Here is a 14095-nt window from a genome sequence, read left to right as displayed (position 1 = left end):
GGCCTTGTTCCTCAGAAGAATTCAGAGTACTTGAGTTGTTTGAAGGATGGAATGCCGCACATAAGGCGTAAGGAGCCCTGGACTCTGGTCCTGCCCCTGTCACTAACTCACAGAGTGACCTAGGACAAGCATGCTGTGGGGATAACGTTGAGGAGCACATACATTATGTGGCTACCATGCCTGGCCCCGGTGACTTCTCAGGGAATTTCCATTTCTATGAACCATGCAAATCCTAAGGAACCAGACTCTTTGTAACCTTGATTATCCCAGAGCTAAAATGGTCTGTTCTACCACGGTATGTGTCTGGAAATCTGAATATGTGAAGACAGTCTCTTAGCTGGGATAAAGCAACATGCCCACAAAAGCAGACAGCTGGGGCTGGGACTAACTTTCCCCCCGTAATAGGCCTGGCAGTATACAGTGAGTCTACACAGCCTACTAGAACAGGTTAGATGGGCCTTTCTAGATCATCAAATCCACACTGCTCCTCATCTAGCTAGGGACACGAGGGCCCAGAGAGGGGAACTCCCAGGCCCCCAACTCAACCATGACTTACAGAAGGTTCTCATTTTCCCATGTAAGTCTTCAGCTCTTCAAACTAACCCCCACCCCCAGACATGACATTCATCTGGGAAATGAATGAAACAGGGAGTGTGTTGCTCCCTATGCTCCCAGCACCCCAGATTCCAGGGGCATGACAGGATTCCAACTATATGTAACACTAGCTATTCATAAGTCACTCCTCGTCTTCATAACCAAAAAAGAAAGTCAGATCATGGTGTCCCAGGGTGATGAGGAGACATGAGCCACATATAAAGTTCACCCAGCTCTTGGCAAGAGCCCTACAACCCTGAAAAGCCACCCAATGCCTCTTTGACTGGCACCAACTGGTCAGATTTTGAGGTGCCAGTACTACGACTTCCAGTGTGGTTTGTGTGTCCTCAGATGAGATCCTCCCATCGCCTCGCCTGAGAACTGAGGATAAGAGCAGCGTTGGCCATTAGCTGAGTGCACTTGGAGCCTCAGTGTGTGGGCTCCGCAGAGCAGGCTGCACCGTCTTCCTGCTGACAGCCTCCTTGTCAGGTGGCAAAGGCCCCTCTGGGCTCCTCTCCAGGTTCAGCCACCCCACCCATTCCATTTAAAACTCCTCCAGCATCCTGGGTCCCTTTTCCTTAGCCATGTCATGGGGGGCTGCCCATGTTTTTCCTTTCTCTTGAAACCATCTAAAAGGTTCAAGAAAAAATAAAATACGCCATGCCATTTGACTTCAGGAAATGCAAATGTTTCAAAATAAGATGTGTGTTTTTCCATCCTTGGGTTTCTCAGAATTACAACTGAGGTCAACCCACCAAACATGCAAAGAGCAAAGGGGAAAGAACAAAAGCAGCTGCATGTGTGAGAGGCAAGCCCAGGCTTGTACTTCTGTAGTCATCTGCCTACAGAAGCTCACCTGAGATGGCATGCTGGGGGGGACTTCTGGCCTATGAGCAGAGCCTGTCCTTGCTGGGATATGTTGGTCTCAGTCTTATCCTCTCATGTAATCTAACAGAACCTGCAGGACTAATGGGAGAATGAACCCAGGTGTTATCTCAACCCTGAGGGGAAAAGCAAGCCAAACATCCCATTCACCTCGCTCATGCCTTGAGCACTTAGCTGACTTTCACAGAGAGAAGGAAGAGGGAAGAACTGGATGATTCAATTCAACAAACATTTGTGGAGCATCTTCTGGGCTGGGCAGTGGGGAATGTATGAACAGTAGTCTCTTTACAGTCCAATGGAGGAAGATAGGCAGACAAAGGGAAGGGTCAGACAAATATGAGCTATTATTATCATTACTAGCACTACTATTGCTACTATTATTATTAATTAGGTCAGAAGATGAGGGACAAGAACCCAGGGAGCATGGATGCCATGTGGAGGAGCATGGCCCTGATCCTGCAGAGCCTCTTTAAGGGTTGAGGACAGATAAGGATGAACCCACCCTCTGCTCCTGCTGAAGGGGCCTCTAGCAGCAAACTTGTTCAGACAGCAGAGGGAACTCTCCACTTAACATTCAACCTTTCCAAGTCCAGTGCTGTGAAGAACCAGGAGAGATTTTTCTTGGGCCTGGGAGGAGAGGGCGGTGAGGAAGACTGTGAGTCTGAGTACTGCTCAGAGACCAGTAAGCAAATTCATGACTGAGGTGGCTTCAATTGAATTGGCTCCTGGCTGCCTGGTGTCTGATGGCTGGAATGAATAGTCATTTGTGATATCATCCAAAAGATGTCAGTGTCTGGTTATAGACCTACCAGTTTTACAGCCGGGGCACAAAGACGAAAGGGAATTTCTCCAGAGTGAGTTGAATTCATGAGGCACTGCAGGAAATGTGTAACTTGGTTCTTTGCATATAAAAGAGTTACTATAAGAAGAAGAAGCTAAGCCAAAATCACCAATGTATATATTTAAAATATTTTTATATCTTAAATACCATAATGACATAAACATTGTCTTTTTCCACCTGCCAAGGGAGCTCATGATAGCAGGCTCCCTGCTTAGAACACTTTGATCCTATACTATATCCTCTTAAAACTGAGCACAAGGATGTGTTTATCTTGATCCTATATCCTCTCAAAATTAAGCACAAGGGTGTGTTTATTCCCACTGTCTAGCAAAACAGCCTCAAGGAGGAAGCCTAGCTTCTGGAACCGTGTAGACTTGGAGGTGAATCTCAGCATTTCCACCAACCTGCTTGACCTTGTACCACTGACCATGTGTCTAAGCGTCAGAATTAACCTTGCAGAGTTATTCCGAGAATCACATGAGCTGAAATACGTACAGGTACCCCGCCCAGTGTTTGGTGCACTCTTACAGGAAGGACAGCAACAATTTCCATCATATATTGTCCTGACTGCCCCCACTGGCTGAGTGACCTGGGACAAGGTACTTCATCTGTCTGGTCCCCAGGCTTTTTCTCTCTGTCCAATGGACTTAATGATACCTCTCTTATGGAATTTCCCCAAAGATGAAGTGAGGTGAGATAAGTAATCGGACAGGAATGGCACCTGGTACACATAGGAACCCAGGTCATATATGTTTTCGTTCCCCCAACTTCCACAGTCTTTTGTAAAAGCCCAAGTGGAAGCAATCAACTTTTTGAAATCTAAGGAACCTGATGGCAAAATGAGAAACACACAGATAGATCTCCTTTGCCCCCAGATGGAAACTGAATGGTAACCATCTCCATCAAAGGGTCACGGAAAAAGGTCTGGTGTCTCCAGGTCCCAGAGCAGAGGAAGACAGTCAACGTGTGCTCTTGTTTTTAGGAAACTGCTCAGAGGACATCTTATGTATCCTGCAGAGGGCTCCGTTCAAGAAGTCATGGGCCTACCTCCAAGGTCAGTAACCAAGCCCCTGAACCCCAACCACCGAGAGCCACTTCCTGTGGTCTTCCAGAAACTTCTAAGCCAGAGGCCATAAGTAGAGGCCCAAGGCCAAATGTGACCTGCAGATGTATTCTGCTTAGCCTGTAAGCTTTTGTTTTTTAATCATTTGAATTAAAATTCCTTAGGAGGAAAGAGAAGAGAGTTACTCTAAAACTACAAGACTCATCTTTCCTCAGCCCCATTCTCTCCTTCCCTTTGCCTACCTGGCCCCTGAAGGCATCTGGGCCCCAACTCCACCACTTCTATTCTGCCACCTACAAGTTGCAGGCCACATGCATAGTGCTTTTCCTCATACAAGGGAAGCAGGCTCTTAAGCTCTGCCTCTATCAAGTTATTCCCAAGGGAACCACAAAACTGCCCTGTCCCCAGATTGACAGCTTAATGAACATGTTGGCACAGGGCCTATTTGCATATTGCAGCAAGGTAAGAGGCCCCTTCTAAATGAAATAATGAGAGCTATTTACACCGGGAAAAATGAGATCTGGAGAAGATATCCAGGATTCTCCAAATAGCCCTTCTGCTCATTTTAGAAATTCAATTCTGCAGTTAAATTAGTTTGCACTTTTCAATTGAATTGCAATGAGGTTTAAAGGGAAGAAGACATAGAGGCAATTAAAACGAACACACCAGCTTCCCAGCTCTGAAAGGCACCCTGACCGATCAGGGCTGATGTTCACTTGTTAGGGCTCAGAGAGCCTTGGCTTCTGACATGAACATGTTGGCTTAGAGCAATGGTTCTCAACCTTCCTAATGCCTCGACCCTTTAATACAGTTCCTCATGTTGTGGTGACCCCCAACCATAAAATTATTTTCGTTGCTACTTCAAAAATGTAATTTTGCGACTGTTATGAATCGTAATGTAAATATCTGATATGCAGGATGTATTTTCATTGTTACAAATTGAACATAATTAAAGCATAGTGATTAATCACAAAAACAATATGTAATTATATATGCATTTTCTGATGGTCTTAGGCGACCCCTGTGAAAGGGTCGTTCGACCCGCAAAGGGGTCACGACCCACAGGTTGGCGACCCACAGGTTGGCGACCCACAGGTTGAGAACCGCTGGCTTAGCCTGTTGCTTAGCAGCCAACTAGTTTTTTTTTAAACTATAGTCCGGCCCTCCAACGGTCTGAGGGACAGTGAACTGGCCCCCTGTTTAAAAAGTTTGAGGACCCCTGGCTTAGAGGATCTGCTAATGCTCTGCTTTTCTACAAGCCCAGCTGGGAAGAGCCCCTTAAGTGTCTACATGTAAAGGGTCTACACAGTCATGTTTGGCTGCCCTTACAAAGAGAGGAAGACATTCAAAAATTTAGACAATGAATGGCTAAAGGATACATCTTAATATGAAAGCGAATAGATTAAGTTTCTCCTGGACATCTTAATGCCTAAACTGGTTACTAACTGAACATAAATAAATGTCCTATCTATGGTATTTTGTGCAATGCCCACCAAATAGTAGTCCTCCCATTGATCAAACATTTATTGATTGATTGAAAAAATGAACATGAGCCCTGGCTGGTTTGGCTCAGTGGATAGAGCATCAGCCTATGGACTAAAGGGTCCCAGGTTTGATTCTGGTCAAGGGCGCATGCCTGGGTTGCAGGCTTGGTCCCCAGTGGGGGCAGCCAATCAATGATTCTCTCTCATCATTGATGTTTCTCTCTCTCCCTCTCCCTTCCTCTCTGAAATCAATAAAAATATATTTTTTAAAAATGAACATGATAGTACAGAACTTGTGGGGAATACAGCCCAGGAGGTTATAGTCTGAAAAGGCAAAGATAATCCTATCTAATAAAGAGGGAATATGTTAATTGACCCTCATGCTGTTGCAAAGATGGCACGCCCACAGCCAACAAAGAGAAAATATGCTAATTGATTGCCTCTCCCTCAAAGATGGAGGCACCCACAGCCACAGGATGGCAGGGCCCAGTCCCCTCGGCCCCGCTGGGGCAGCAGGTGCGTGGCAAGGCCGGGCCCACCCCCAGGTGGGTGTGGTAAGGCTGGGTCCGCCCCCAGGCAGGCCCAGCCGCTCTGTGCACTTGCCTCCAGAGTCCCCCAGTCCCCTCAGCCCCCCAGCTGCCCAGGGCCAGCCTGAGGCACAGGCAAGCCTCAGATGGCAGCTGCCCAGCCGCCCAGGGCTGCCTGTGGCTTAGGTAACCAGGGCCGGCTAAGGCTTGCACTGCCAGCAGTGGCAGCAGCAGAGGTATGATGGGGTGTCACCTTCCCCTGATCACCGGGTCGCCTCCTGCCCCTGAGGGCTCCCGGACTGTGGAAGGGGACAGGCCAGCTGAAGGACCCCTCCTCCAGTGCATAAATTTTCATGTACCGGGCCTCTAGTAATTATGATAACAGAATCCTATATAATAAAGACCTAATATGCTAATTAGACTGAACAGCAGAACAACCATCCCAACAACTGTCTGGATGATCTTTTGGATGAAGCTGGGGCTGCAAGGGCTGGTCAAGGCTGCAAGGGGCTGCGAGGGCCGGCTGAAGTAGCCAGGCTGCGAGGGCTGAGCCTCTTGCACGAATTTTGTGCATCGAGCCTCTAGTAATAAGTGGAAAACAATTCTATAGGAGGTTCAGACCCTCAACTTTGGCATTGGAAAAAGGGAAGAGGGGCAGTTTTGTAGCTGTGCCTTAAATATTAAGCAGCACCTAAAAAAGAGTAACACAGGAGATATTCTGGATAGTTGGGAAAGCAGATAATATAGAAGACAGGAAGGAGTCTTGAAGGGGGAACTTGCTGGAAGCCAGTCCATCCTTGCTGCTTGACACGATTGCTGCAGGGAAGAAACATCTGCACAGCATATGTCTCGGGGGACCTGGCATATATGGCATACTGTTCTTGATGTGTTTGCTCCCCTTCTTGGCGCTATGTGTTTTAACCAAGGTCACCTCTCCGAGAAAGGTTGTTTCCGGGCTGGACCCCAACAGGAATTTTGAATAAAGGCTTCAAATTTTCTGGTCTGCACCTGCATTCTGCCCAATAATTGTGATTTTGTTTTTCCTTCTCTTTCCAGTGTCAAAGCACATAAACAAAACCAAGTTGTCTTGGAACCAAGATGGCATTGTCCATGGACTCAGATATCATGATGGGAACCTGGTGATCCAGTTTCCAGGTTGGTACTTCATTATTTGCCAACTGCAGTTTCTGGTGGAATGCCCAGAACATTCTGTCGACCTAAAATTGGAACTTCTCATCAACCAAGATGTCAAAAGGCAGACTTTGGTGACAGTGTGCGAGTCTGGAGTACAAACCAAAAACATATACCAGAACCTCTCTCAGTTCCTGCTAGAGCACCTCCAGGTCAATACCACCATCTCGGTCAAGGTGGATAAGTTCCAGTATGTGGATACAAACACCTTTCCCCTTGAGAATGTACTATCCATCTTCTTATACAGTAGTTCAGACTGAACCCTTTCTCCTGGCCTCTACCATACAACACCTCATCCATCCAAACACTTGGGCAAAAAGGAAACTAGACCAAGACTGAAACCACAAAGGGTATTACATAGTATGCTTCTCCTTCTGTCTCTTGGAAAGATACAGCTCCAGGGTTAAAAAGAGAGTTTTGAGTGAAGTGTCTTTCAGAGAGAAGGCAAGGAAGCAATGTCGTGTGGTGGACAGAGCCCCCAAAGGGAATCAGAAGGGACGGATGTATGTTCCAACCACTAACTCACTGTATGACCTGGACCTATTCCTTTCCCCTCCTTGGAACTCAGGATCCACGTCTGAAAAATGAAGGGGCTGGATTCGAGTCTCTCCAAAGTCTCCTCCATCTCAGAAGACCAGCCTCTCTCATCACAGACCTGGATTCCAGACAGAGTTCTGGAAGCCCCCAACCAAAGGGAAGGCCCCCCACCAGTGTGAAACCAATGGTACTGGCAGCATCTGGCTGCACACCACCTCAGCAGAGTCAGAATTTGGAGACAAAGTTCAGGACACCTGCCAAATGGTGTGAATTGTAGGACCTAAAATGCATAAGAAAGGACTGCCAAACTGACCACCCAGAACCGAAGAGGCCTTGTGGATATTTGGGAAACCATCTGATCAGGTTTGACTCCATTCCAGTTAAGATGGACAAGAACTCAACAACAGAGAGTTTCTGTTTCCTGTCAGAAAAGTGCTATGCCTTCAGCACACTCTCAAATCATCGTGCAATGGGCAGAAGATGCAATCATTTGGTCAGGGCATAGCTGCTGCCATCTCCCACATGATCTCATCCTGCTCCCTGCTTCAAACACCTCTCAGAAAATCATTTCTGTGGGAGCTTTTAAGGCCCCACAAAGTTGTTGACAGACAATGACAACCTTGGAAATGGCATAAAGAACTTCTCTGCACAATGACAACCTCGTCTCCTGATTTGGATAACTAGGAGATTCTCTAGCTCCATCAACCCTTACAACTGTACATCATCTCTGAAGCAGCATCTTATTGTTTGAAAGTTCCACTGGACTTAAAGTGTAAGCTGCTGAGGTTATTCCTCAGAAAGAAAAGGGGCTCTTAACTGCTACACAAAAGAATGAAACAAAATTTGCATGTTTCTCAAGAAGGAGGAGAGAAAAGAAAGGTGTCAAAATTCAGGAAAGTTTGTTAAAGTTTAGAAAAGATCTAAAAGAAGGGAAAAAATCAGCAGGGGTGGTATGGATGAGAAGGACTTGGGAGAACAGAAAAGACTAAAGGGAAATTTTAAGTCCTTTGCTGAACAGCATGCTCTGTTGCCTCCTCCTAGGTCAGTGAAATACTCAGTAAAAGTCTACATTTCTCTTAAATGCTTCTGTGAGTAGATTCTTGGGGAGCAGTGTGCATTGGAAGAGGTGTTGCACTCAGCAAGACAAGAGATACGTGATAATAACACAGACAGGTTTTGAGGGCCAAAAGCTAGAGAATAAGGTGGCCTGTGGGCATTTGAGTTCTACCCTAACTCTGTAAGACAAATTAATCTTGCTTTAAACCAAGTCATTCATGCACTCCTGGAAAGGTATCTGCAACCTAAGCAAATGTCAACGAAGCAATTTTTTACTGTTTCATATTCCAACTCGAGAAAGGTTTCCTTTGCACTTTTTACCAGCCATCCTCTGAGCAGAGGTGCCTGACTTTGACATTGTGAGTGATTCTCAATATTAGTCTCTATCAAGCAATACTCTCAAAGCCAACAGCTGAAGACATAGGGAGCGCAGTTTAAAAGGAATCTTGTAGCAAGACAAAATAATAAGAGAATAATCTTTAGTAATTCACCTGATATGTAGGGGGTGGACAAACTAAGAAGTTCAAAACTAAATTCTGTTACTCTCTGAGGGTTAACCAGCCCCCTGGGAATATTATGAGCAAATGGCACAATCTATGCAAATAAAATAAATGATTTTTGTAACTGGGAATTCAGGCTACCTGAAACATATATCTCTTTGGTAAAAACTCAACTGCTCTTTCCTCCACTCCCCAATACATACATACATACATACATACACATACACACACACACTATACTTGTAAAACTTGTAGAGGAGGATGAGTTGATTAAAAAAGTAACAAGTCAATGAAGACTAACTGTATTCCTGCCCTTGGGAAAATTCATACCACTGATTATTCTGACACAAGGCCAGAGCCTTTCAGTCAAGAAGATACAGTAGTCATTTGTATCATCTCTGGAAAGATCCTGAGAGATCAGCAGAGCCAACGTTTGAAAGGAAGTCCAGTGAAAGGCAGGGGCTTGTCAAGTCCTTACACATGATTAGTAGCAGAGCCAGGAATGGAGTCCAGCTTCCTGTCTCCACTATTTCCCATTGGGCTTTATTGGTCCCCTCCATAGCCTTTCTCTAAAAAAAAAAATTATATATGTCTCAGAGAGGAAGGGAGAGGGAGAGAGAGATAGAAACATCAATGATGAGAGAGAATCATTGATCGGCTGCCTCCTGTATGCCCCCTACTGAGGATGGAGCCGCAACCCAGGCATATGCCCTGACTGGGAATTGAACCGGTGACCTCCTGGTTCCTGGGTCTACGCTCAAACACTGAGCCACACCCAGCTGGGCAGCCTTTCTGTAATTCCTCAGGTTACAGCTTTGGAGCCCTGCATTGGAGCAGCCAGTGTTCAGGGCTGTCCCCTGTTCTGCCTCTGCCACTCCAGTCACTGCTGGATGATCATGCTAATGTGAGACACAGATGGTCTCCAGATTCAATAAGTGGCCAAATCCAGAAAAAGGTTCGAGTCCCATGATATAAAGTTCTTTCTCAGAAACTGAAGAAATATGTAAGCCAATAAAAAAAAGTTTGTTTAAATTTGAAGTTATACATATGTGTATATGTGTATATGCATATGTGTGTATACTATGTGCGTGCGCACATGTGTATATACATGTGTGCGCATGTGTGTATTATACATTTATGTGTATTATATATACATGTAGTATGTGTGTGTGTGTACTTCTCCCTAATTGCTTTAAAGGTCATCTGCTTAATCCAGGGGTGGGCAAACTTTTTGACTCAAGGGCCACAATGGGTTCTTAAACTGGACCGGAGGGCCGGAACAAAAGCATGGATGGAGTGTTTGTGTGAACTAATATAAATTCAAAGTAAACATCATTACATAAAAGGGTACGGTCTTTTTTTTTTTTAGTTTTATTCATTTCAAACGGGCCGGATCCAGCCCGAGGGCCGTAGTTTGCCCACGGCTGGCTTAATCAGAGGTCAGGGGAGGAAGCCTGATTCTTGCTCTGGGCATTATAAAATGTATATTCATTTGTAAATATTTTTTAATTATAGAAAGAACAGAAAATAGTATTTTTCCCATGCCTCACCAGCTAATTTAATAACTATTAATATGTTACTATATGTCTCTGCTTCTGTTTAAAAAGAAAATAATCCATATAGAGCTAAAATCTCAACCCTCCATCCACGTTCCTACACGCTCCTCAGAGAAAAGCCCTTGCCTGGAAGTTTGTGTGTCTCCTCCGCTTACATAAATTTATACTTGCTCTCCCATTAGACTATATAAGAGAGTTTTGTGTGGATTTTAACATTTCAATAAACAATATCATACTTTATATAACATTTTGTGCTTGAGTTTTTTTCACATAACCTTAGGTTTTTGAGATTCATGCAGATTGATACATGTAGATCGAGCTCATTCATTTAATTGCCACCTATTGGTATTTCCTTGTTTAACTATACACAGTTTGCCCATTTTTCTATGGATGCACATTCAGTTTGTCTCCTGAGTTAGCTGCAATAAAGTCCACCATCCTGAACAGCTCCCACCCCTTATTGCCAGTTTTCTATGCAACAAAATACTCTTTAAAAATGATAGAGTGGTTCCTCCTTTATCCACAAGAAATACGTTCCAAGACCCCCAGTAAATGCCTGAAACCATGGCATACCAAACCCTATATGTACTGTGTTTTGTTTTTTCGTATACATACTTAACTTTTCATTCTTTTTCTTAAAAAAAAAAAAAAAGCACTTTCTGGCTTCTCTTTGGAATATCTCAATTGCCAGCATCACTGTTCTTGTGCTTAGGGGCTACTGTGAAGTGAAATAAGGGTGACTTGAGCACAAGTGCCGGGGTCCAACCCCAGCAGGTCCAGGGGTCCCCAAAGGCGTGGACGGAGTCGGCGAAGAAGGAAGGACACGGAGACAGTGTTCAGTTGATCAGCAGCCTAGCCAGGATCTCTAGCCAGGATCTCCAGCCAAGTTCTGGTCTGGATCTCCAGCCAGGTTCTGTGTCCATGTTCTCTTGCTAGGTTCTCCAGCCAGGTTCTGTAGCCATGTTCCCTCGCTAGGTTCTCCAGCCAGGTTCAGTCATCAGGTTCTAGTCAGGTTCTCTTGCCAATTTCTGTAGTCAGGTTCAGTCCAGGATCTTTTGCCATCTTCTCTCCAGCGAAGTTCTTCTGTCTGTAGGTTCTGTGTAGGTTCTGTCTATTCTAAGTTCTGTGTTCTAAGTTCTTTGTTCTAAGTTCTGTGTTCTAAGTTCTGTGTTCTAAGTTCTGTGTTCTTACATCTGTATTTATACCAGTTGATTCCAATCCTATCAATCTCTATTACAAAGGTTAGGGCGTTTCTTATCTCCATTCCAGGGAGTAAAGATTATGTAGCTTAAGCGTGATTGTTCATAAAGTGATTAATTACCCGCCTGACACTTAGTTAAGAGGTTTTATTCCCTCCCTAACTTCAGGGGAAAATCCCTACCTGGGAAAACAACCTTTCTCAGAGACCTTGGTTAAAACACATAGTGCCAAGAAGGTGAGCAAATATATTAAGAACAGTATGCCATATATGCCAGGTCCCTTGAAACAGCAAGCATGGACCGGCTCCCGGCACACAAGCACTGTGATACTGCAACAGTCGATCTGATCACCAAGACAGCTACCAAGTGACTAATGGCAGGGAGTATGTAGAGTGTGGCTGCGGGGGACAAAGGAATGAGTCATGTCCCGGTTGGGATGGAGCTGGACAGTGTGAGATTTCATCACACTCCTCAGAACAGCCTGCTCTTTAACATTTATGAATTGCTCATTTCTGGAACTTCCCATTTAGTATTTCAGACCACGGTGGACTGTGGGTAAGTGAAAGCAGAAAACCTTGGATCACAGACCAGGAGGTTGCTGCAGTAGCCCAGAGCTACTGAGTCAACCTTGGCTGGTGAGATTAGCCCCCTCTGGACCAGCTCCTGAATGTTGGAATTTGAGGAACTCTTTCCAGCCATCCTGAGAACTTCTCTGCTCTGCGTATCCATTCCATACATGTCACAGTGCCAGTATGGTGCCTGGACCCATGCCAGGTGCTGGCTGATGATCCAGTGTGGTGTGTGCCATGGCTGTGCCAGGCAGCAGCCAAATCAGCCCTAGTTCATGTGTGTTTGGAACACACCTTTCCAGCGCTCCGAGGCTTCCCCGGATCCAGCTTTTTTTGGAGAACATGTGAAAACTGCCAGAGTGCAAGCAGGACCAGCACATCCCCCGAGAAAATTCCTGCCCCGAGATGAAATGCTTGCGCTCCCTGGGGTCTGTTCCAGACCTCCTTCCCTTGACACTCCACACCATCTCCCTGGGTCACGTAACTCCCAGAGCTTCTTGCCAGTGACGATATAATATAGATACCCAGCTTTGATTTTCTCTTAAAACCCAACCCTACATATTCAGTAGACTCTGGGGTCTGCCCGTTAGTTCTCTCTGAGACCCCGCAAGTCCAGTGCAGTGACTTTTGAGGGTTTGATTTTTTATCATGATCTAGAGGGAAGAATGTTCCACTTTGCAAATAAGGATACACACACTCACACACCTCAGACAGAAGTTTCATTACATTAAGTAATAGTTGCCTTTACTACTCATGACTAAGAAAAAAAGTCTTGTGACCTCCTGAATTGATCTGATGATGCTTTCGTGAGTCACAACTCACAATTTACAAAACACCGTTCTAGTGTGACTTTCTCTGCTCCAGAAGTTGGAAAACTAACTTCTGGGACAGTAGTTGCCAATGGTGGTCCACGGACCATTGGTGGTCCATGAGGTCCAAAAGGTTGGCGACCGCTGCTCTAGAATAGCTTCATCTGAGGTGGACCGGATTGTGCTATGCTCATCCCATGCACCGCAAGCCCAGCTCTGGAGGTGCTTGGCTTCTCTGCAGCTGCTTTTGCAGAGGTCCCCACGTTCAGATACTGGCTTAGCAGGTGGGGCGCGTCTGGGTGGAAAGAGAGGAGCATGCATTCTGCTGATATGGTCTGTTACAGATTCCCAGTGGTTCTATAACTGGCAGCAGTAGCAGCTTCCTGATTGTCATGGTTTCCTGTTCGAAACAGCAGTGTGGTGGCTCCCGAAGGGGGCAGCTTCCTGGTTGCAAGATTATCGATTAGATAGCAGCTACCCCAGCAGCGCAGTTCCTAGGAGAGGGGGTAGAGGTTGCTCCTGCAAGCTCAAGCTGGACTGTTTCCTCAGCCCTCCAGACAATTCTGTAAGCCTGTAATACCCTCTAATAAATGCCTTCCCGCTAAGCTTCCTGTACTCCACAACCGGTACCTGATAGATACAATCTCAGCATGCACAACATTGACCTCACGACACCCCGAACTTCTTACCATTCCTGCATTCTCAATCTCAAAGTCACTCAAAGTGAGTTTCACATGACCCTTCTTTCCTATTTCCCATCCAATCCGCATCTGTCCATTCACCCAATTGTCTAGTCCTAGCCACAATCATCTCACTTGCACTACTCTCATTAGCTCCTAACTCACATCTTTGCCTCTTGTCTTTTCCTCACAAATCCCAGCTCCTAATAGCAATAACAACTCTCCATTGTCCTTGGGCTCAATAGTAACAATCATTTGCCCAGCTTTTCATGTACTCACTCATTTAATTCCCAAAACAACCTACTATGAGGTAGACATTATTATCCCCCCTCAGCAATGACATTAACACTCAGAGACACTGAGTAGCATGGCCAACATCACACAGTCAATGGGTGGCAGAGCTGGGATTCAAGTCCTGGTGTGTGAACATCCGCCTTCCAACATTCCTTGCTCCAATCCCTACAAATGCAACCTTCTTGAAATCTAAGGTATCTGAACCAGCTCTCTCTCCATCTAGACCCCACCTTTCTCGCTAGCTTCATGCTCCCTCTCCCCTCCAGGTGCTCTCTGCTCAGATCACATGGAACTTCTCCCAATTCCTCAA

General features: G+C 45.5%; 1 protein-coding gene across 1 annotated transcript in view; it reads left to right on the top strand.

The window, feature by feature from the left end:
- Positions 1–10747, top strand: part of TNFSF8 (TNF superfamily member 8) — a 29099-nt gene extending 18352 nt beyond the window's left edge. The window contains exons 3-4 of the mRNA XM_036329807.1: positions 3303–3374; positions 6451–10747. Coding sequence (XP_036185700.1) covers positions 3303–3374; positions 6451–6845 — 467 coding nt within the window. The 3' untranslated portion in view covers positions 6846–10747. The remainder of the gene's footprint in view (positions 1–3302; positions 3375–6450) is intronic.
- The last annotated feature ends 3348 nt before the right edge of the window (positions 10748–14095 follow it).

The sequence above is a fragment of the Myotis myotis genome, unplaced genomic scaffold, assembly GCF_014108235.1.
Source record: "Myotis myotis isolate mMyoMyo1 unplaced genomic scaffold, mMyoMyo1.p scaffold_m19_p_12, whole genome shotgun sequence".
In the NCBI taxonomy this organism is placed as follows: domain Eukaryota; kingdom Metazoa; phylum Chordata; class Mammalia; order Chiroptera; family Vespertilionidae; genus Myotis; species Myotis myotis.
This window is presented reverse-complemented; position numbering and strand designations above follow the sequence as displayed.